We start from the raw sequence: 21568 nt of genomic DNA, 5'->3' as shown, positions 1-21568 counted from the left end.
CTGTTCTGTTTATACTGAGGGAGACTATCTCTATAATAACTCTGTCTGCAATGTTGCAAATCAACTGTTTTATGGCAATATTAAGCAAATTAACACTTTTGCATCAACTTAAGAACCTTGATGTATCAATTATGTAATCTGATCAGGCTAAAAGTGACTTTCCTGTCCATCTATTTTATCCATAAACTATTTCTCAATAGATTTTGTAAAAACATACAGTCATCATATTTGCTGATAAGCTGTGATTTCATCCATGTTGCCCAACTCTTATCTGCAGCTCTGCTTTGGTTTGAATAAACACATTAACACCAACACACGGACACGATATTCACTCCAGGTTTTCTTTATAAAATAAGTCATCTCATACTCTCACATGGTTTTGTAATGTCGTACACAAGATAAGTAAAATCCACACTGTCATACATACAGCTTCACAACAAACCTCTAACTGTTCTCAGAAATGGTAAAGTTTTACACAAGACTGGCCTCCACTACAGGGGCCAAAACAAGGCTTATACCACTGGCTCATATCTTCCAACATTTATGAGTCTCTATGATATTGTTGTTCATTTAGAAACGTATTGCCAAGAGAACTTTTTTTTTTTTTTTTTTAGCTAGGATCTAAAGCCGCGAGCTCTAATTGGTCGTACTGTGGAAAAAGTGGCTAATGAGGCTGCAGGAGCCACACAAATGTTTCCAAAAAGCACTAAAGATATCGATTGGTTTCAACTGAGATAAAGATGATTTTTATCCCCTGTGATGGAAACCTTGTATTGACCACAACAGATGATTTTTTAAGCTCTAAAAACTGACACTTTGCTGCTACAACCAGTGTTTGATGAGTTTTAAAGCCAGATATATCGTCGTCTCGGAGGGAAATTACTTACTTCATGTCCACAAAACTCTGGTAGCATGTAGATAACTGGATGGATGAGTCTAAAAAACCCATAATGGACAATCTGTTACATGTACATCAAGTCTTAGTGTTCAGAGTTTCTTTTTTAATTTAAAAAAAGAGAGAAAAAACTTGCATGTCACATAGCTTTTGTGCTGATAGGTGTCATTTTGTGCTTGTGAACTTAGCACTTTCTTTTTTTTTAAAATCAAAATGATGTAAAATACCAAATTGTATGTATGTGCCTGGTATTGAATGATGCATTCAAGAGTCATTTGTCATCAAATATGACTCTTTTGCAAATTGTTGTAATATTTTTGTCACAGATATTAAAACCTAAACACACATTTTAAAAAAGGTAGTTGATATAAGTCCAAAGAAAAGTCCATTGCAGTGAAGTAAGACAGTGGTTCTTTACCCCGTAGTTGACTCAAATTTCACTTTGCATCAGTCAGCGTGACTGGATGTTCGGGTCATCGTCATAAGCTTCGAGTATAATATTCATTCTGCATGTCGCTAATTCAGCTGACGAGCCAATTCTCTTTTAAAAACAGTGGAGAGTATTTCTGCAGCGCTTCGTATCACTCTTCCTGCTGCTTTTATACAGAGGGCCACAAAATAAAAACAATTTTTTTTTCTTTTTTCTGTGGATCAAATACAAATAGAAATGTAAGGCATCGGTATGAGAGGCGTCGAGCAAACCCCCCGAACAGTCAACAGTACGAAGAGACGGCGAGCTCCTCCTCTCGCAGCTGCACAGGTGACCACACTGACACGTAGGAGGAGGATGGGAGGAGGCGTTTTAAAGGCTAAACGTCACTGGTGTGTTGCAAAGTGATCGGAGAGGGGACACATCGACCGCCGCGTATTTGTCCTTCGAGCATTTTACCCCATCTTCTATCTGTCCCCCTCTTTTATTTTCTCAGTCAACATCTTTAAAACCCCCGCAGACACACAAAACACAGACCGCCTGCCTTCGGTCTGTCCGCATTCATTCACAGTGTAATTAACAATCAGACGTGACGATCTGCTCCGACAAAATCGTCGCAAAGCCTTCGATATTTAAACATTCCTCGAGGTCTGTGAGCAGACGGCCCACTAGCAGAGGTCGGACACGTAGTCAAAGTCTCGGAAGCTGTCCTGGTCTTTGCGGGAGAGCACGCGGGGCTCACGTGGAGGCGTGAGCGCCGGGGCTTCGGTGGTGAACTCCTCGTCGAAGTTACTGACGTCTTCCTTGCCGCCGATGGAGGGCACGAAGGGAGGGGGCACCTTCCTCTGCAGCAACAACTCCCAGTCCACGTTCTGGAGAGACACGGAGAAAAAGGAATGATTAAAAAAAAAAAAAATCCAGAATCTGCTTTTCTTTCCTGGTTCTGGTGTATAAACGTGAGACTCCTTACCCTGAAAAATGGCTGCTTCTTCACCTCCTCTGCATCCTTCTCACCGGAGCCCAGTCGTCTCTCTGGGTTCCTCCTTAACAGCTGCTCACGATCAAACACACACACACACACACACACACACACACACACACACAGAAATGAAAAAGGGGATTTTGTAGCCAACCGTCAGCGTGAACTCTCTGATTGGTTGTAAGCGGACGTGTCAGTTTGTAACTATGTTGGTGAATAAGTGTTTCATTAGTCACATGTTGTTTGCGGGTGATAAAGTCAGATGAAAGATGAGTGGTTTTTATCCTCACCCTTCTCATGATACCAATCGCCTCTGTGGAGAGGAAGCGTGGGTAGCGGACTTCATCATTCACAATGCTGTCAAACACCTCCTCCTCATCATCCCCTGGAAAGGGAGACTACACACACACACACACACACACACACACACACACACACACACACACACACACAGAGAGGAAATTCACAAATCATAACTTCCATAGAAACACCCACTAAGAAACAAACATTGATTGCTGGGTTTGATTAGTTATCGCTCCATGCACGATGTGTGTGTGTGTGTTAGTTCTCACCTCTCCCACCAACATCTCATAGATGAGGACCCCCAGCCCCCACCAGTCTACCGCCCTGGTGTAGGAAGTATCAGTTAAGACCTCAGGCGCCAAAAATTCTGGAGTCCCACAAAACGTGCTGGTGCGATCCCCAAAACCCATTCCTACAGACGGAGGCAGAAACATGAATTTATTTGTGGCTGAGAGCTTTTTAGCACAGACATGAAAAAGAGCCCATCTGTCTTTAACATCCACCTTCTTTACACAGTCCAAAGTCGGCGATCTTCACATATCCATCTGTGTCTAGCAGCAGGTTGTCAAGCTTGAGGTCTCTGGAGGGGAGGGGAGGTGAGAATCATCAGTGTCTCTTCACAGTGTTTCATAAATCACAGCAGAGAGTACGAGAAGAGACAGAAAGAGAGAGAATCATTTGGATTCAGAGTTTTTTTGTGCTATCGGAAGCTTCTTAAGAACATTTTCTGGTTCAGAAACACAGAGCTCAGTGGAGATGTTAGAGCTTAACTCATATAAAACATATTTTACACTGATTTGATTTGGTAGATGTTTTTTAGTCTGTAGTTTCTTGTGTAGACATAGTTTATGTGGGTTTCACTCACCTGTACACAATCTTATTGTCATGGAGGAACTGAAGTCCAAGAACCACACAGGCCGCATAAAACCTGAAGTCACACAAAAGAAACATTATTACAAACTCATACATGGTAACCCTCATCATAAGTAACAGTAAGTGTTTTCAGATCACTTCAATGGTTAATTTTTTTTTACCAAAACCGTCAGTCTGAGGGCTGAAAAACAGCTGTTTGCCAGCTGTTGTACATGAGTGATGCAGCTTTGGGTGGGACACAGTACTTTATCTACTACTACAGTAAACACATGTCTTCAGTGTCAGAGTTGTAGGCGTTTCATTTTAGCCATGTATACTGAAAATGAAGTGATTATTCATATTATTTGTTGGATGTACTGGACACCATGGAAATTTGTTTAAAAGTCATGTTTTTCCAGTTTTTATTTTCCTACCTGGATTGTAGCATTTTATAGAGGAATAGAGGAAGAACTAAATATTAAAAACACCCTTAAAATATAAAACTACTGTTAACAAAGGCCTCGAAATGACAATAAAGTTGAATCATTAACTCGCACCGTATTCACAAACTTCTCAAACCCTAAAAATGCAGACAGTGTGTTCACAGACACACATTAAACGTTACGTACACGGCTCGCGGCTCTGTGAAGACGTCCGTGTGGATGTGCATCATCAGGTCGCCTCCTGCGGTGTACTCCATAACAAAACACACATGCTCTGGTGTCTGGAAGCACGCAAACAGGTTGATCAGGAAGGGATGCTTCGACAAGTTCACGGCCTCAAAGATGCGCTTCTCGCACATCAGACTGGAGGGGGCAGGAGAGAAATGAAAAAAAAAGGTGGAAAGAGATGACAGGATGCAGAGGATGAAAGAAAATTCAAGATGGAGGGAGGTGGGAGAGAGGAGGAGAAAAAAAAAAAGGAAAAAATGAGACATTAAGACATAATTAGATGTTTATTTTAGTCGATGAGACACCCTCGCTCAGCCCACGGATGAACTTTAATCATTGTGGTTTGAGGCGCGGCAGCAGCACAGATTAAATACAGTGAAATGTATCATTTTAGCAGCAACCGATGACACAAACACAGGAACACACTGAGGAATAAACACACACCTTTCCACCTCATCCCGAGCGATGATATCTCCTTTCTTCAGGGCTTTGATGGCGTACATCGTTCCCGTCTTCTTGTATTCTGACAACAACACCTGGAGACAAACAGACACACACACAGCAGATAAAGACGTGTGTAAAACGATCTGATGAGGAGGTGAAATGAAAACTAAATAACGGTACCTTCCCAAAGTGTCCTCTGCCCAACACAGCAATCAGCCTGAAGTCCTGCAGGGACAGAGGGCCTTTCTTCTGCTTACTGCAGAGACACACACACAGTCAGCAGGAATCTTTATAACGGATGAATTATGATCTATTTACCAAAAATACCAGATTGGAAATATCACATCGACTATCCAGAGATGGAAACTGAGAGTGTGAGTAAAGAAGTTTCAAATGTCACATACTCGTTCTTATAGATAATGAAACTAAAATTACATCAAATTAAAACAACAGTGAAAAAATATCCCCAAAAAATACATTGTTGATAACAGATGATTGCAGAGGGCGTCTCCGTGTGTGTGTGTGTGTGTGTGAGTGTGTGTACCTGCCAACAGACGGGGTTCGGACAGGGCACTCGGGGGTGAGGTCTGGGGGGGAGAAGGGCTCGATGACCGGCAGTCGATCCTGACGGGGGGGACATGCGAGGAAAAGAGACACAAAGGAAAAGACACAGAGAGACACGCAGAGACGGAGAGATGAGAGGACATGAGATGGAAGACGATGAGAGACGCTCGTGACACACAAACAGCCTCTCAGTGATTCACTTTTAGTCCCTGTGGTCAAGTGTGCACGCCTCTTACACAAACCTACTGTGATGTAAACTGAACATCCTGCTGCAGGTGTGAACGGCAGGAAGCATGCGGCCTGTGAAGCAAGCTGTGGTTTCTGCACCTGATTGACACCTCTGCATCTCTGACCTTTTAACCCTGATTGTGATGTACGACACAAACAATGAAATATCCAACAGATTGATGATGTTCTGGTTGTTAACCATATATGGATTTTAAGTTGTAAGAAGCTGAAAGGGACCGAGGAGCCTTTTTTTCATCTTTTACTCTTTACTGGCCTTTTGCCTTTTTGACTCTTTTTAACCCTAGAGAGGGTATATTTCCCTTTTTATAACTTTTATATTTATTCTTTATATTCTACTTTTTATAACTTGTAATTTTCATATTATTGTAAAACCTAAATAAAACTGGAGTGTATTTTATACCTTCCAACCAAAGTTCCTGTTGTTTGCTCATCTCTGAGGTCTTTTGGTTAACAGAAAACGTCTCCCCTGAGATAAACCGACAGTAGTGATTTATTTGATTTAAATTCTAAGAACAATGGAATATGATTACGGTGAAATAGGCTGCCCTTTAAAACCAGGCCAGTGCCCTCACGCAGCAGAGCGGGTCTCCTCCAGAGATAACCTGTTACTACTGAAAGTCTCCCACCACCTATTCACACACATTGTTATCCGGCTGTCGGGCGTTTCTGGCGTTATAGACCTGAAATAAGTGGTACAACTGCGTCTGGTGATTAGAGACGCCAGGCTGGAAATTTGGTTTCCTTAAGCAGGCCGAGGCGTTCTGCGTGTAGATTGTAGGAAACCAGTTGGAAACCAGTTGGAAACCGGGGTCAGAGGTTGCAGAGCAGCCGCCTGCCGGTGCTTCGGTATCAGTTATCAAGGCAGAAACCACTTCATCAGAGCTATCCAGGTGTCCCGGTCGTTTAGACGACGTAGACGCTGATCTGAACGCTGGTAATGACGAGAACTCTGATAAGACGTTATTCTGTTCACACAGGCTTCATGACTGACTCAACCAGCTCTTTTAAAGCCACTTTCACAATCTTCTGAAATTTTGTTGTAATCTCTTGTTTGCAAATCATGGATATCCAAGCAAAACATGTCAAAATATGTATAAATATAGTCCAAACTTGACCTGAATTGTAAATATTACAGTCTGGTTTACATATTATCACATTATTCACCGATCAAAGTGATAAAACATGTTTTTTTTAAAAAAATCTATTTATCCCACAGCTGACAGAGTGGATTTACTACAGCAGACTGGACCCCACACACACACACCTCCCCCATTTCCTGGTCTCCCTCTCTCTCTGTCTGTCTCACCGGGGTGTGTATTTCCATGTCTCTCTTGTAATCGCCTCTTATCGGAGAGTCGCTGTCCAGACTCAACTTCTCCACTGAGATCTCCCTGAAAAATTCACACAGACACACACACACACACACACACACACAAACAGACCAACGTGGCGACGCAGATGGTCAAATGAACAGACAAAAACAAAACACAAACGGATGGTTAGACATCGGGGCAGAGGAAGCATCACATGCTTTACACTTTGCCAGGAAACACAAGGAAAAAGGTTCGAGGAGTGCTGCTGTGTTTGATAGCAACAGTCTGACTGACGGCTATCAAACGTCACACGTAGAGTGTTTTTCCCCCACTAAAATTAAGTGTGAATGGTTGTGTGTGTGTTGTGTGTGTGCTGTGCGTGCGCCTCACCCAGTGTTGAGTGTGAGGCTGTGTGCATTGGGACTGTAGGTTCCTGAGTTGTTGACGGTAGGAATGGCGTTTCGAAGCAGCCTCACCCACGTCCCGATATCCACATTCATCTGTCGAGCCCGAAGGAACGCCTTGCCTGGAAACACACACACACACACACACACACACACACACAAACATCTAGAGTTACTGATGTGTGTCTTGGAGAACAGATCACTGTCGATGACTCACATTTAATTGAAGGAATGAGTTTTGAATATCTATTATAATCATGTTTTGTATTGTAGATATATGGTAGATTTAATTAAGATTCTCAGCTCTGACTTTAAAACATTGATGCTTTCCAAGACTAATTAAGAACAGTTTCATAACCAATTAATTGTTTTAAGGGGTAAATGCAAGACTGTAGTCAAGATCCCTTAAGCTGAGTCAGACAGGTTCAAGGTCCAAGTGGAGGTTAAAACCAAGTCAAGACCAAATTCTCCTTTATGTGTTTTTTCCCCAATTTAATATCTCAGTTTTTCACCTCATTTAAGTGAAGTACTAAACAGCTTTGTTTGGATAATGCTGTGTAAATAAAGATGTCATCATCATCTATTCACCACTAGAGGGGGCTGTTAGCCATATGAAATAGTGGACTGAGCACCAACAATGTTAGTCATGTTCCTTTTCTCAGTAAGAAAAAGCCAGTTTCAGCACAACAGCTGTTTGTTCATCTCAAAGGGTCGTCTTTATAAACTGGCTCCAGAGTAGAAAAGAGAAGGTGAAACGGTGTAAGGGGAGTAATTTTTTTTCCTCTCTGGTTTGTTTCCTGCTCACCTTGCTGCTTAGAAAAGACCTTCTTCTGCCTCTGGAGGCGAGGAACTCTCTCGATGACGGGGTTAAAGAAGGTTACCTGTAAAACACACACGGAGAGGAAACATGGAAACTACACATCCATATTTTATGTCCAGACATCACACTCAGACGGTTGAACCTTTCAAGTTTGATATATCAAAGCACAGGTGCATGTGACAGCTTGTGTGTGTGTGTGTGTGTGTGTGTGTGTGGGTGTGGGTAGGTGTATGTGCGCATATGTGAATACCTTTGTGTGTATTTATAGCGCTTGCATAGACAGGTGTCATGTAGGACATCTGTGTCCACCTTTGTGTGTGGCTGTCCCTTCTCTCATTTTTTTGTTACTGTGTGTGTGTCTGTGTGTATGTGTATGTATGTGTGTGTGTGTGTGTGTGTGTGTGTGGTGTGTACCTCGGCCAGCAGCAGGCCCTGAGGCTCCAGCTCCAGCTGAACTCTGTGTTTCTGGTTGTCCAGGAACTCCTCCAGCTTCAGGTACTTCAGAGCACACAGCGAGCGGTAGTCCTTCCAGTAAACGGCTATCTCCATCTCCCTCGACTGAAAACACACACACACACACACACACACACGTACAAAGTTAGCAGCATGGAAAGGACATTACCACTAGGGGATGCTTTTATGTAGCCTGTGTGTGTGTGTGTGTGTGTGTGTGTGTGTGTGTGTGTGTGTGTTTACTGACCCTTTCCAGCTCCACAGTGAAGGTCTGGTCCCAGGCTTGTTCTCCTACAGTCTTCCAAGCCGTCTGTCCAACCACTGTGTTGTCCAGCTTTAGCACCGCACTCACTTCAGCTGCACACACAAACACAAACACAGCAAATCTTATTTCCCCTAAAGGTGACTTTCCTTTACAGTAGCTGGCACTTTTAGCCCTGACATATCTATAAATGAAGGCTACTGTATGCTCCCACTACCGAACATAATACAATTGAGGTATTGATTAATGAGCAGCATTCATTCCTTAGAGACGCTGCAGAAAGCAGCTTGTGAATTGCTTACTCAGGGTATCGAGGCAATTCAGCTAAATTTGCTGATGTTGCTGCTACATGTGAGCGCTGACCTTCAGTACCCAACATCCAACCTACAGTTAAATCTGCCCTGCTGCAACTGTGTGTTACTATACTGAATACGGACATGCCAAACCAGGCCCTACAGACAGACAGACTCACACATCATGTACTTACAGGAGAGCTCCTCCGTCTTGCTCGGTGTCTTCCCGCTGACTGAGCCGCTCCGTCCGTATAGACCCTTGCTGCCCCTCATGAAGGACCTGGTGTCTCCGGGGCTGTAGCAGGGCAGCATGACGGCCGTCCCTTTATTGCGTCCTGGGACCACCTCCAACAACCCCACACAGCCCAGCAGCTGCACCTGTAAGGTGCCTGAAGACAGAGGCGAACAATTCAGGTACAACCGATTAAAAAAGGCCAAAACACCAGAAATCCAAGACTAAAAATCTCTGAGCACATTCAGACATGCAGTTTTTTGATTTATAAAGATTAGGTGCACTTTCACAAACAGCCATAAAGATGGTTTTTGACATAAAGAGGAATCAGCAGCACCAGCCCAGAGATATTATAATTCCCATTCTACTGAACAGAATGAATCACTCATGCTAGAATCAAACTAGGCTTATAGATATTATGATATAAATGTCTTACTCCTTTACGCAGCGAGGCTTTAGGGGATGTTACTACAGATGTGTGACTGTTTGAGTCTTTAAAGACCTCTTGGGACTTGCGGTGTAAGTGGAACGTACCAGTAAGAGGCGAGGGCTTGTTGAGGGTGCTGTACTGGTTGTGGAGGTAGGGGGCGCCATGTCGAGAGCTGAAGGCAGGGGAGGAGGCCAGGACCAGCTCCTCTTTGATGACGTTGGCCTTGGGATGGTCCTCCGGAAGCTCTGCCAGACGCTGGTCCAGAGAATCCCTCAGCAGGTCCAACCGCTGAGACGCCTCGCTCAGACGTGACTGCGCCTGCAGAGCAGCGAGCAGATTTAATATACGTTTACATCCACCGGGTGACTGTTAATGGACATTAAGTAAACTGTTAAAACTCTGTCTAGTCTCACAGCTTGCATAATCCATTCCTGCTATCCTATTTTAATCTCATTTTCACAATAGCAAACAGAAATCGTATCAGTGCAACAATCCAGCACAGAGGCTCCAAACCACAATGTTTGCTTTTCAGGCTTATATTTGTTTGTAGAAAATAAAAGTCAATATTGTTTGTAGCACCATATTTCAAGACTAAAAGTTTTTATGTTTCCAAACAGACTAAAGAATGAGTTTTAAGAGCCAGAAATCTCAGAACATGGTGAAAAAGTGGTGAGTCACTGGTCCCGACTGAGACCCTTTCAACACCAGCGTGCTGTTATTTTTAGAGTTTTGTGGTAAAGTATAACATGGTGAAGATACTGTGTTTGTATTTTATACTGCTTTGGGAGATATTTCCCAAAGAAAACTTCACAGAAAACTTTTCAATGGAACGTTGTTTCTGTTTCTGCTGCAGCCAGAAACAGAAAGATGATCACAGTCAGAGACCTTCAAACGTCATGATGCTGCAACAACTGTGTTTAACACAAAACACGGATTTTAGATCCCTGATGGAAGGAAACTATGCAGAGTAGACTGAAATATAATCAGTGTACAGGTAAAAAACAACAGAACATTATAGGAGTCAAAATGTAGAGCATGAAAACCAAAGGAACATGATGTGACCAAACAAAAACTACAGAACTATTTCTAGGATGTGTGTGTGTGTGTGTGTGTGTGTGTGTGTGTGTGTGTTTATGTGTGTGTGTTCTGGTCTAACCTCAGACAGGGCTTTCTTGTCCTGGACCTTGCTGGCCCCCAGGAGCCTGAGCACATTTTTGGCCCCCTCAGCGACGGCATGTTCGACCCTGTAGTGATGTCTCAGCTCTTCGATCCGCAGCTCCACCCCACACAGGTCGTGGTTACCTGCAGCGGGGAGATGTGCATCAGAGCGGACTTTAAAAAACACGCCTGCGCATTTTATTCACTTAACTTCTGTAGTTTGGTCTCGGTAGGAGCACGTGAGCAGTGTGTTAGACTGAACCCCAGGGCATATTAAGTTAGCTTAATGCTTAAATGCATGTCATGCATTATACAAGAGTCAGACAGAGAAAACATTAGCAGCGCCGAGAGCAGCCAATGACTGTTTCCCAGTGAGCAGCGTTAACCTTCGCTCCAACCTCTGTTTCCAAGACGTTTTTAAAAGCAAACTGTTTCCTTTTATATGATCAACTTTGTTATTGAGATATAAAACAAAATGATATTGGTACAGGATGACAGGTTTATAAAGCCAAAATTCACAAAAAAAAACAGAAATAAGAGCATCTAAAGTGTATCCTCTCTCTCTCCAGTGAGGGTTTCAGTGATAACAGTTTGTTCCCAGTTGAAAATATTTTGAATGTTTCCTCAGGTTAGCCAGCTAACCCTGATTAGATATGTGCTTAGAATGGATTAGCAATGATGTAATAATAATAATATAACATTGTTTGACCTCGTGTTTTTTTTTCTGTTGACGGCGATGTGAGAAACAAACCACCTGACCATGATGTAACACAGTTAACAGGATAAACAAATGCTTTAATAAATCATGTCCTGCTTACATGCTTTAAACACGGCAGGCCGGTGTAGAAACTGTATGACTAACATTAAAACAAATCATACGTGGACAATAAAAAGGGCTAAAATTGAAGCTGGGCGGTTAGTTTTACTGGCAGAGCAGCTGCTGCTCACAGTGGACAACAAACACAATGGAGCAGACTGATATGGGAAGAGGAGAGGAGGAGGAGGCGTGAGATAAGGAGAAGGACAATGGGATAAATAGCATTCAAAAAAGGTACGTTTGACTTTCAAATGTCAGGTTGGAGAAGAGGAAGGACAGAAAAGGACACTGAGGAGAGATTGAAAATGATTTTTTTTAAATGATGACTTATGAGCTGCTCGAAACGCTGCGTGAGAGAGAAACAGAGAGAAAAGGAAAAGAGGGAGTTAGGGGTGGAGATGGATGTGGATGCTTTTATCTCCTAATAAGGTGTTCTGCCTGGAGCCCAGACCCTGCTAGATGACCCCTCCACCGGGTGTGGTGCCTGGAGACTGTCTGTGTACACTATACACACAACCCTGTGTGTGTGTGTGTGTGTGTGTGTGTGCGTGTGTGTGTGGTTTAAAAGGAGAGAGACAGAATAACCAAGAGAGATCCAGAGACCATGTGAGACACAAGTGCAACAGACGATTACAGACAGTAAAGAACCTACACAGAAAGTGGAAGAAGAACTAAAAGGTATAAAAATCATTGCTGCTCAGTCTAGTTCTCTGTTATACTGGTTTCTAAATCACGTTATAAACCCACTGAGGCCCTTAAATAACCTTCCAAACAGCCATTATCTTCTTTGCCTTAAAAGACACCCACTTTCAGCCGACAGAAGCAGAAAGGAGTATGTGGCCCTTAGGAGAGTACACCATCTTTAAAATCTGTTTTTACTCCCATCCCCATCGTCCTCTCCCTGCCCCCCCCTCCCTCCTCTCCTCTCCTCCCCCCCGGCTACATGTTACCGAAGCATCCACCTCTCGTCATTAATCGGCCTGTTTTCCCAGCGGAGGGGCCATAATGGTCCACAGCACTCACTGCCCTATAGAAACTCATTCACCTGCCCTGAAATGGCATTGATGGCTCTGCCACAACACAATGTACAACAGATAAGTGTGTGTGTGTGTGTGTGTGTCAGTGAGTGAGAGAGAGAGAGAGAGAGAGAGAGAGAGAGAGAGAGAGAGAGAGAGAGAGAGAGAGAGGAGTGGAAAGCATTTAACATTGTGTGCCTGCCCTCACAATGTTGTACTGTGGATGTGTGTGTGTGTCTGTGTGTCTGTGTGTCTGTGTGTGTGTGTGTGTGTGTGTGTGTGAGAGAAAGAGACATTTCATTTGTCAGTTCTTTTGTTGGAGGTTTTTTTTTTTCAGTGTACATCTCTGTGTGAATTTGATTGATTGTGGTAATGTGCCAGGTGGGCCATTTCACGGGCTTTGTATCACTCGCACCCATATTTGTCCACCTCACCCACCCCCCCATACACACAAACACACACACACACACAAACACACACACACAAACACACAGGATTGCTACCAGTGTGTGTGTACCAAACCTAACTGCCTTCTTCATCTTCCTCCCCATCAGACTGAGGTGGAAACACTGAACCGGCTCTTTATCGATCTGTTTATGCTGTTGTGCGTCTGCTGTCTGAAGTAAATTGGACGACGGAAAAAAGAAAACAAGACCACATGAAGAGAGAGACGAAAAAGACCCAGCAAAGAAAAGTCTGTGAAAGCCAGCTGACTGTTGTCATAAAGCACAGTGACAGTGCAACACGTGAGAATATCTGCTATCACTTTAGCTCACTTCCCTCTGACAGGAAACAGACAAAGACCCGATTCTACAAACAACATTGAAATATCATCTCCAAACGCTACCAGACAGCAAGGCGAGTCGTCCTCCATTTATCCACAACAGAACCGTTTTTCAAGCACCTGGAAGCTGTTTTCGTTAAGCGTGATCACTGGTGCATCACTGATACTTGCTGAGATTCATAGTATAAAACCAGTCAGCTGATCAAACTCACCCTGTGTGTCGTCGTTGTGCTCGGTGGCCTGCACGGCCTTGCGGATTTGCATGCGGATGATGTCGATTTTGGTCTTACTGTCCTGCAGCATATGCTGCGCTGTTTGCAGCATCTTCTTATCCTGAGAGAAACAGAGACGACACGAGGAGCAGATTACACGACAGGAAACAGGAAGGTAAAAGTTATTATACTGGAAAACCTTCAGCGACATGAGGAATACTTAATGCTTCTCTAGTCCTGTTTGTTGACTGCTTTGGGCTTCATATTCCTGCTTTAAAAGGCTGCTTTCACAATTCTTCGAGTCAGTCTTAAAACAATAGTCAGGAACCCCTGGGAACGTGCTTTCAGTGGAAGTGATGAGGAACAAAATCCACAGTCCTCTTTTCATGCAAAAATGTGTTCAAAAGTTCATCGAATGCTAATATGAGGCCTCGAGTGGACGTCTTCTAAAGTTACGGCCCTTTCAGAATAAAATTAGAGAGAGTTTCCTTGTTGAGCTGCAGTGGAAGGATGGTAACTAAAAAGACTACATTTAGAAGATATCCACTTGACTAATTTGTGTGACTGAAGCCTTAATTTAGCTTCAGATTGCAGTGAAAAGAGAATCTCATAACGGTCGATATGAACAGGAAGAATGATTCTAACGAGCAAAACCCTTTTCGATGGTCATTCAGGAACCTGACTGATGTTTTAAGACAGACTTGAAAATTGTGAATCCGTCCTTTAAGGTGTTTTAAGCGAAACAGGAAGTCGAGAGGAGTCATGAGAGCAAGGTCAAAATATCGAGGGGAAACAGACGCTGCATAAAAAAAAAAAAGGGGGGGGAGGGGAAATATGAAGTAATCGAGAGATGAGAGGTGTGGATCTGCATAGGTTAGCGGTATTTTTCACAGGTTATATATATATATTTATATATTTATGGATTATCATCTGAGTCAGCAGATCTCAAGGTTGTGGATCATGAAGGCGTCAGCCAGCTGGGGGAGGGTAACGATATCCTCAACGTTTACTCATGTCTCTGTATTAATACACTTCTGCACCTTTGTTCATGTTCTGGTACTTGTGTGTCATCAGTTGTGCTGTTCTGTGTTTAGGTGTGTTTCTGTGTGTAAAGGTAGAGTTTGTGTCCTGTAACCTTGGTGGATCCGTTGGAGTAGATGGGGATCATGTTTTCGACTCCCTGTTTGACTTTGAGCTCGATGTTGAGCTGTCTCTCCAGGGCAGCGATGCGTTCCTTGTGGGCTGACGTTCGACTCTCTGCCCCGGGAGACTGAGGACATTCATCTGTGAAGAGAAGGGAAAAGGTTGGAGATGATATAAAAAAGGAACGAGACGAGGGGTTCACACGGCGCGCTCTGAAGTGAAACTCTCAGGGGGATTTCATTTAATGTCAGATGCTATTGTTGCGCTCTTTAAGTCGCAGCGTGTGCACAGTTAATATCCTTAATATCCGAAGCCGTGGTTGTCTGTACGATTTAAAAACTGGCAACAAACTTGGCTTCTGAAAATGCTGTCCCACCCAGATGGAATAAGGAAAGACAGGTCATCAGGGCAGATTATTTTCCCACCGCTCAAATGTCCTGCGCCTCCTTTCATCAAGACTGTGGAGGCAATTATCTACATGCATTATAGAGAAAGTTTAAAATGTTGTGAAGGAAATTTGATTTATATTAAAAATCTCTCCTAAATATCAATTTATGTTCACAAAGCTTGCTTTCAAAAGCCCAAAGTCACTTATTCCTTTAAACATGGAGCAGGAGGAAGACACAGAGAGGAGGAGGAAGAGCTGCGAGCACTATGCCAGTCATTATGCAAGTTATTGATAAAATAATGGGAATAAAATCCAGTGAATTAAATACCTGACAAGTCAAGATGCTTCCAAAACACTGATGCAAAAAAAAAAATCCTCTAAATCCTATATTGCTACAAAGTTTTTCTGACTCTTTAATTTGAAACATGTGTTGAATGTTTGTACCTTTATTCTCATCACCTCCTTTCACCACAATGTGAGCGTCCAGTTCCTGCAGCTGAACGTGTAGACTGTCCAGCCTGCGGTTGGAGGTTCGTAGCTGACTGTCCACCTGCAAACCAGAGCAAAGAGACGAGAACATCAGCTCTGATTACAGCGAAGGAACAAATCGTTCTGTTGTTTATTTTCTGTGTGGACACGTCAGTGCATCGGCCCAGCGGTTCACTAAACTGTGAAACCTCAAGACAGTGTTTCCTATTTTTTAAGTACTCTAATTCAGACATAATGAAGCAGGCGAGTAGCCTCAGCACACCGACTGCAGCTGGATGTGCACGCTATCTACATGTTTTGCTTTAAAGACTCAGTTCTCCTGTGACTGAAGCATTTAACCGTCTGACTGCCTGAGTGGTGCAGCTCACTTCTAATAACAGAGTCTGACGCTGCTGCTCGGTGCAGCGGTCGCAACTCCAGGAAATCAACGTGTGAGCCTGTGTGATTGTGAAGCAGGACATTTCTACACGCCCTGTGGAAATTTGTGCTCAGTGAGCCTACACTGGGAAAATAAAAAAAAATAAAAAAGGGTCCACACATTGGTCACCTGAGGCTTTAAAAACAGCACCAGATCCTCCTTCAGAAAGTCCCAACAGGATGAGACCATAATATATCAGCAGATCTACTCAGTTCCGGTCAACTGGTATGCATCTGATTCACCAGCCACTGCAGATAGTGCTCATTAAACTGGTTTCCTGTAGCCGTACTGAGGTGAAATATCATGACATTCTAATTTTAAGTCAGAGTGCTTCCATGACTTCATCATTTTATTCCAGCTTTGTTTGTTACTGATGTTTTGTCTGAGGGGGTGGACCCTCGGATTTCCCCCCCATTACTGGGCTCGCTGTGGTGAAAATGAATTTGGAAGATGCATTCTCATTTTTCTTTGACTTTCCGTGTTGGTATTTCAGACCTTCTATTACAGGGAAAGCTAATTTAAGGCTCTATTCCACAAAAAAAAAGCAGAAAACCAGCCGGTGGTTTTTAAGCCCTGGTGGGTGAAGGTTTCCAGCAGAAGATCTAAAGGGGAGACTGCAGCTGACCTGCTGGGCATTCCTCTTGTCAGTAGTCGCCCTGCGCAGGTTCTCAGCTCCCTCCTTGATCTTCAGCTCCTTGCGGATCTCTCTGCGGATCCTTTCGCGCTGCTCGTCCAGAAGCTGCTGCACGCTGGAGTCAGAGAAGTCCGAGTTCTGGTCCAGACCGAGCTGCTCCAGGACCGACAGCCCGTCTGGGTCGCTCTGGATCGGTGAACAAGGAGAGAGAGAGAGAGAGAGAGAGAAAGGGGAGAACGTGAAAAACAAGGAATATGGAGGACAATGGGGGAAAAAACAAGTTAAGCAGTCTGGTTATGAACAAAAGAAATATCTGTCGAGGCGATACGGCACTTTTCCTCCGTCTGGTAACGGGAGGTGTTGAGAGTGAGGTGGACAGAAGAGGAACAGATGGTGAGCAGGATAAGGCAGTAATGGAAGGAAAGAGATAGCCGGGGAGAGACGATAAAGATGGAGGGGGGGGGGGGGGGGGGGGGGGGAAGGAAAGGGGCAAAGTTGGGTAAAAATGAGAAAAGCTAGAGAAGGAAGCAGTGAGGATGGGAACAGAGATGCAGGAGGAGCAACGAGGAATGACAAAAATCTTGTTCAGCCAGTGTTTATAATATTTCAAAACAAATCTGCGATATCCGACCCGTTTATTACTAAAGGATCTAGAATACCATTTTCTTCATAGCCTCCTTGCCAAATGGGCTAAAACCCACATTATACATAAACATCAAAGTGAATTACAGACTTGTCCCGTGACCTGTGCTGTCTATTGTCTTCTTTCAAAAACATTTTCTCATGATCCGGCGTCTCTCTCTCTACTGTGAGAGAGTCTTAGCTTACTTACACGACTCCCGCTCAAGTTCCTACTTCTAACAACTGTTTCCTACCTCCTGTGCCTGCTTGTTAGCATGTTAATCCTGTGTCTTTACAAAAAAACAAAAATCACATCAAGTAGAGCGACAACATGCTAGCAGAAGACATCTGGAGAGTCAGCAAACCAGACAAACAATGAGGAAGCCAGCAGGAGAGAGAAAGAGCATTAATCACTAGAATCACAGCCGCTCATACCCCTTATTACAGGAAGACACCAAGCAAACAAACAAGCCGACAACACTTCACCTCCGAGCTGTCCTCATCCTCCTCGTCGCCATGCCAACACATAGTTCGCCCAGATATGATGATCCAAAAAAACTACAGAGGGACCCAAATCTTTGGTACGCTCCTGAGTTCAGCCAAACAGCTAATGCCACACCGAGAGCAAAGTAGTTTCGGGGGGGTGGGGGGGGTGGGGGGGGGGGGGGGGGGGGGGGTGAAGGGGGGAGGAGGTGGGTGACGATAAAAAGAGATAAAGAGAGGGAGAGGGAGAGTTAAGTGAGAGAGGAGGGGGGGAACGCCTCCGAAAGAGGATATCCGTCCCAACACCAAGCCGCTCAGGCCTTTCCTGTTTCCTCTGTGATTTTCGCTGCTGTCAGTGGAGAACGATGTAGAGCGAAAAAAAAAAAAAAAAAAAAAAAGAAGAACACATCCTCCCACTTCAAGTTTCTGTAAATCGCTCTTGGATCTGTGGCAGTAAGCCTGCATGATGTCAACTCTTCCCCCTCGCCGATGTATCAGATCTGGCTTGAGGTTCATTTGTGACAACTTCTTTATTTTGCCTCTCGCTCGGCTCTGTGATATAATCTCCAGGGCGGAAACGAGGGAAGGATGCGTTTTCTAAGTATTGGATCAGAGCCAGAGAATAAGGGTGGTATGCATTTCTGCTGCCTGCTCGACCTCTCGTTTCCTCTGGGCTCCACATTCACAGACCGCAGCGGTGATTCCCCCCCCTTCCCCTATAGAAAGAGCACGAGACGGACGCACAACCCCAACTGACAATATGATAACATCTATATATACAGCAGCGGGTGGAAGGGTCCATATAGGACTGGATGTTGTCAATTTTACTATAAAAAACAAAAAGAAAACGAAACAACAACAGCAGCAGCAGCAGAGACACGTCATCCATCTGCATCACTTTCATGTTTTGTAAATGTTAGTTCCCTTTCACAAAAAGCTTTATTGTTTATGAATAACGGTGATTCTGTGTTATATTCTGACTTGTTTGTTGTCGTAGCAACAGTCCGAACTTTAGCATTTGGTTTTAAATTTCAGATAATCTAATTTTAAAGCAGGCAGTAATTATATACAACATATATATAGTTACAGCATGTAGAGAATAGTTACACTAAAGAAAACATGACATGCAAATTATACATCTGTGACCGATGACAACTTTTGGGATTTGGGAAAATAGTCCAATGTGTTTCCTCGTCACGGCGGAAGAATTTGAGCGTGCGAGGAGTGAACTAATTGTGACTATAATTTTGTGGTTTGTCCATCTTTCCACATGAAATTGACTCATCTCTTTCTCATAAGGTTCTTTCTCTGCTACTCTGTGTTCAGTGTTGTCAGATCGGTTGGTTTTCTTATATGATTCAGCAGGTAAAATAGTGATATTTTGGTGGTTTCTTCAATGAAACGCTGGGTAATTTGGTGAGTAATGAGGGAAACTGTTACAATGACAGGCATCTTTCTCACCAAAGCCCTTCTAGTCCTCTTTGGATCTGCCTGGATAAGAAAGGAAATTTGACACCAAGCAGAGTTTTACTTCCTGTAATCTGAAAAGACAAACTGAGCCGACCAGAAGTTTTGTGCTAAAAAAAAACAAAACAGGCAGAGCGACAATATGTATGTAAAAATGTCAATCAATATTAAAGCTTTACAATTAATTCTGGATAATCGTTTTCAGAAAGGATTCACTGATCTAATCCATCTGAGAGGTAACTGCTCTACCTGATTCAATGGATTGAAAATACAGTTTCTTCATTAACGTCACAAAAGGTTCAGTCACAGTTTGGTGCTACAGAAAACTCTGAGCTCATGTTACCCTGCAAAAACTGATTCCAGTGAGTCAAACACAATGAAGAAAAGTGATTTTAAATGTGTGAAAAAGAGTTCTGGTATCGGATCGGTGCTCTATATCAACAGATACAGAGTCGAGTATTCTTAAGTTCTTCTAGTGGTGAAACCTGGAGGATGTGAGCTCTCGATCCAGACTGACTGACGAAGACGAGGAGAAAATTTACTGATCCTCTCCGTCTCCCTGTGGGAAGGTGTGTATGTGATCCACACCTGCCACCGTAAGAGACGCTGATGAAACGCTGATGAAACGTTTGTTTACAGCGTCAGTGGTGAGAAGAGTGACTGCTCAGAGGAGGCTGCAGTGTTTCAGCATTAGTGTGGATTGTTGTGTTTCTGCTGAGCTGGAGTCTTACTGCCAAGTGATTATGTGTCAGATGGTGAGCTGATTGTGTAACCGAGCTGGAGAGAGGTTGTTTGAGTTCTACTACAGCGCTCATACTCTCTCATCCGCATCCTGACGCTGAGCAGAAGAAGATGACGTTTTTAGGTTGAAGTGCGACTGGATTTGACATTTATTTATGAACTTACACTGAAACTTACACAAACTCCAGAGAGACGGTTGTTTCTTCAACCTTTAACAAGTCCAGTTGCCTCTAACTTAAGTCTCAGATGATTACAATATATTGATATTGATAATGATCGGGTACACAGTCTCCTACAACTTGAAGATGCAGCAGATCAGATTAACGGGGGAACACAAATATGAATATTATATCCAGCTCTGAGCCTTGACGTAAAGTCTTACAAAACAAATATATTTATTTCATTCATCCTTTATTTAACCCGGAAGGTTCCATTACGACACAAGATCTCTTTTTCCAGGAAGTTCTGGTCAAGACGGCAGTTTCACAACTATTTCACATGATACAACACATATAAGAGCTGAACTAGAGAAAGAAACATACAGGCCATAACACTGATAACCATAAACACAATCCACCTCAAGTCACGGTTATATAAAGCAGCAACATGTTTCCTTCAGGGCAGTTTGTAAAAGACCTTTAAAAAGGTATTTCATGAAGGGAGAAAGTAGTTTTAACAAGCACAGAGTGCACAGAGTGTCCTGAGGACATTTAAAATAATATAATTTGATATATGAAAATGTCAAACAGACAAAAAAGAATCTTCTCCAAGACATTAAAGAAAATTGGACTATAACGATTTGGCAGGTTGAGATATTTGGCATCAATGCTGCTGCTCTTTCTGCAAAATAGTTTCACTTGTAGAGCTGCAACGATTCGTCCATCAAGAGAAGATTAATCAGCAACTATGTTGATGATTGATCGTCTGTTTTTAAGCTTAAATGCCTGAACTGACGTGACATTTACAGGCCTTTTTAAACAGTTTTCAGGCATCTTATAGAGCAAAGATTAATCCAGAAAATAATCTGCAGATGAATAAAAATAACTGTTAGTTGCAGCCATAATTACCTTCCTCTGTATAGCCTCTATATAACCTCTATATAACCTTCCTCTGAAGACAATTCGGCTTTCACAGAGAAATCTATCATTAGTTACGATGTGGGTTTGTCAAGTGCTTCATGAACACTGATCCTCAGTATCTACTGTCATAAACCAGAGAAGAAGAGTCCGTGCGACAGACGGAGCAGCTAACCGTCCGCTGACTTCAGTCGAAACAGCCTTCAGGACGACGGTGGCGACATGTTTCACGTCACCTCCAACAAAACGCATGTTGAAGACGTGTTAACGGCGGCAGATGTTGATGAGTCGTGACACACATACGCAGCAAAGCAACATCGGATCAGTTGTCACAAACCAGTCACACGAAAAGACACTGAAACTGACACACTTCCTGACGTCGTTAATTGAGTTGAGCAGTTGAAGAGAGGAAACTGATACGACACAACGCTCAACTTTATCCTCCAGTTGTCGACCCGGTGCGACGCTACAAAAATGGCAACAGCTAGCGGGGCCTCAATGACTCACTCTATGCGGCTTGTTAGTGA

General features: G+C 43.3%; 1 protein-coding gene across 7 annotated transcripts in view; it reads right to left on the bottom strand.

Moving 5' to 3' along the window:
- Nucleotides 1-327: 327 nt before the first annotated feature.
- Nucleotides 328-21568, bottom strand: part of pkn1a (protein kinase N1a) — a 50631-nt gene continuing 29390 nt past the window's right edge. For 4 of the 7 annotated variants that reach the window (XM_044345803.1, XM_044345808.1, XM_044345804.1 and 1 more), the window contains 22 exons: nucleotides 16645-16839; nucleotides 15557-15662; nucleotides 14717-14865; nucleotides 13582-13702; nucleotides 10751-10896; nucleotides 9699-9912; nucleotides 9127-9321; nucleotides 8625-8734; nucleotides 8339-8482; nucleotides 7910-7985; nucleotides 7091-7226; nucleotides 6652-6778; nucleotides 5119-5198; nucleotides 4755-4830; nucleotides 4575-4666; nucleotides 4089-4265; nucleotides 3473-3535; nucleotides 3111-3187; nucleotides 2877-3019; nucleotides 2595-2702; nucleotides 2296-2376; nucleotides 328-2197 (listed from right to left, as the gene is read on the bottom strand). In XM_044345803.1, the coding sequence (XP_044201738.1) occupies nucleotides 1994-2197; nucleotides 2296-2376; nucleotides 2595-2702; nucleotides 2877-3019; nucleotides 3111-3187; nucleotides 3473-3535; nucleotides 4089-4265; nucleotides 4575-4666; nucleotides 4755-4830; nucleotides 5119-5198; nucleotides 6652-6778; nucleotides 7091-7226; nucleotides 7910-7985; nucleotides 8339-8482; nucleotides 8625-8734; nucleotides 9127-9321; nucleotides 9699-9912; nucleotides 10751-10896; nucleotides 13582-13702; nucleotides 14717-14865; nucleotides 15557-15662; nucleotides 16645-16839 (2820 nt within the window). In that variant the 3' untranslated portion in view covers nucleotides 328-1993. Of the gene's footprint in view, nucleotides 2198-2295; nucleotides 2377-2594; nucleotides 2703-2876; nucleotides 3020-3110; nucleotides 3188-3472; nucleotides 3536-4088; nucleotides 4266-4574; nucleotides 4667-4754; nucleotides 4831-5118; nucleotides 5199-6651; nucleotides 6779-7090; nucleotides 7227-7909; nucleotides 7986-8338; nucleotides 8483-8624; nucleotides 8735-9126; nucleotides 9322-9698; nucleotides 9913-10750; nucleotides 10897-13581; nucleotides 13703-14716; nucleotides 14866-15556; nucleotides 15663-16644; nucleotides 16840-17760; nucleotides 17882-21568 lie in introns of those variants that run through there. The other 3 variants (XM_044345805.1, XM_044345810.1, XM_044345806.1) reach the window with 3 other exon arrangements.

Source organism: Thunnus albacares, chromosome 3 (assembly GCF_914725855.1).
Source record: "Thunnus albacares chromosome 3, fThuAlb1.1, whole genome shotgun sequence".
NCBI classification, from domain to species: Eukaryota; Metazoa; Chordata; class Actinopteri; order Scombriformes; family Scombridae; genus Thunnus; species Thunnus albacares.
The sequence above is the reverse complement of the archived record's forward strand: the minus strand, read 5'-3'. Positions and strand labels throughout refer to the sequence as shown.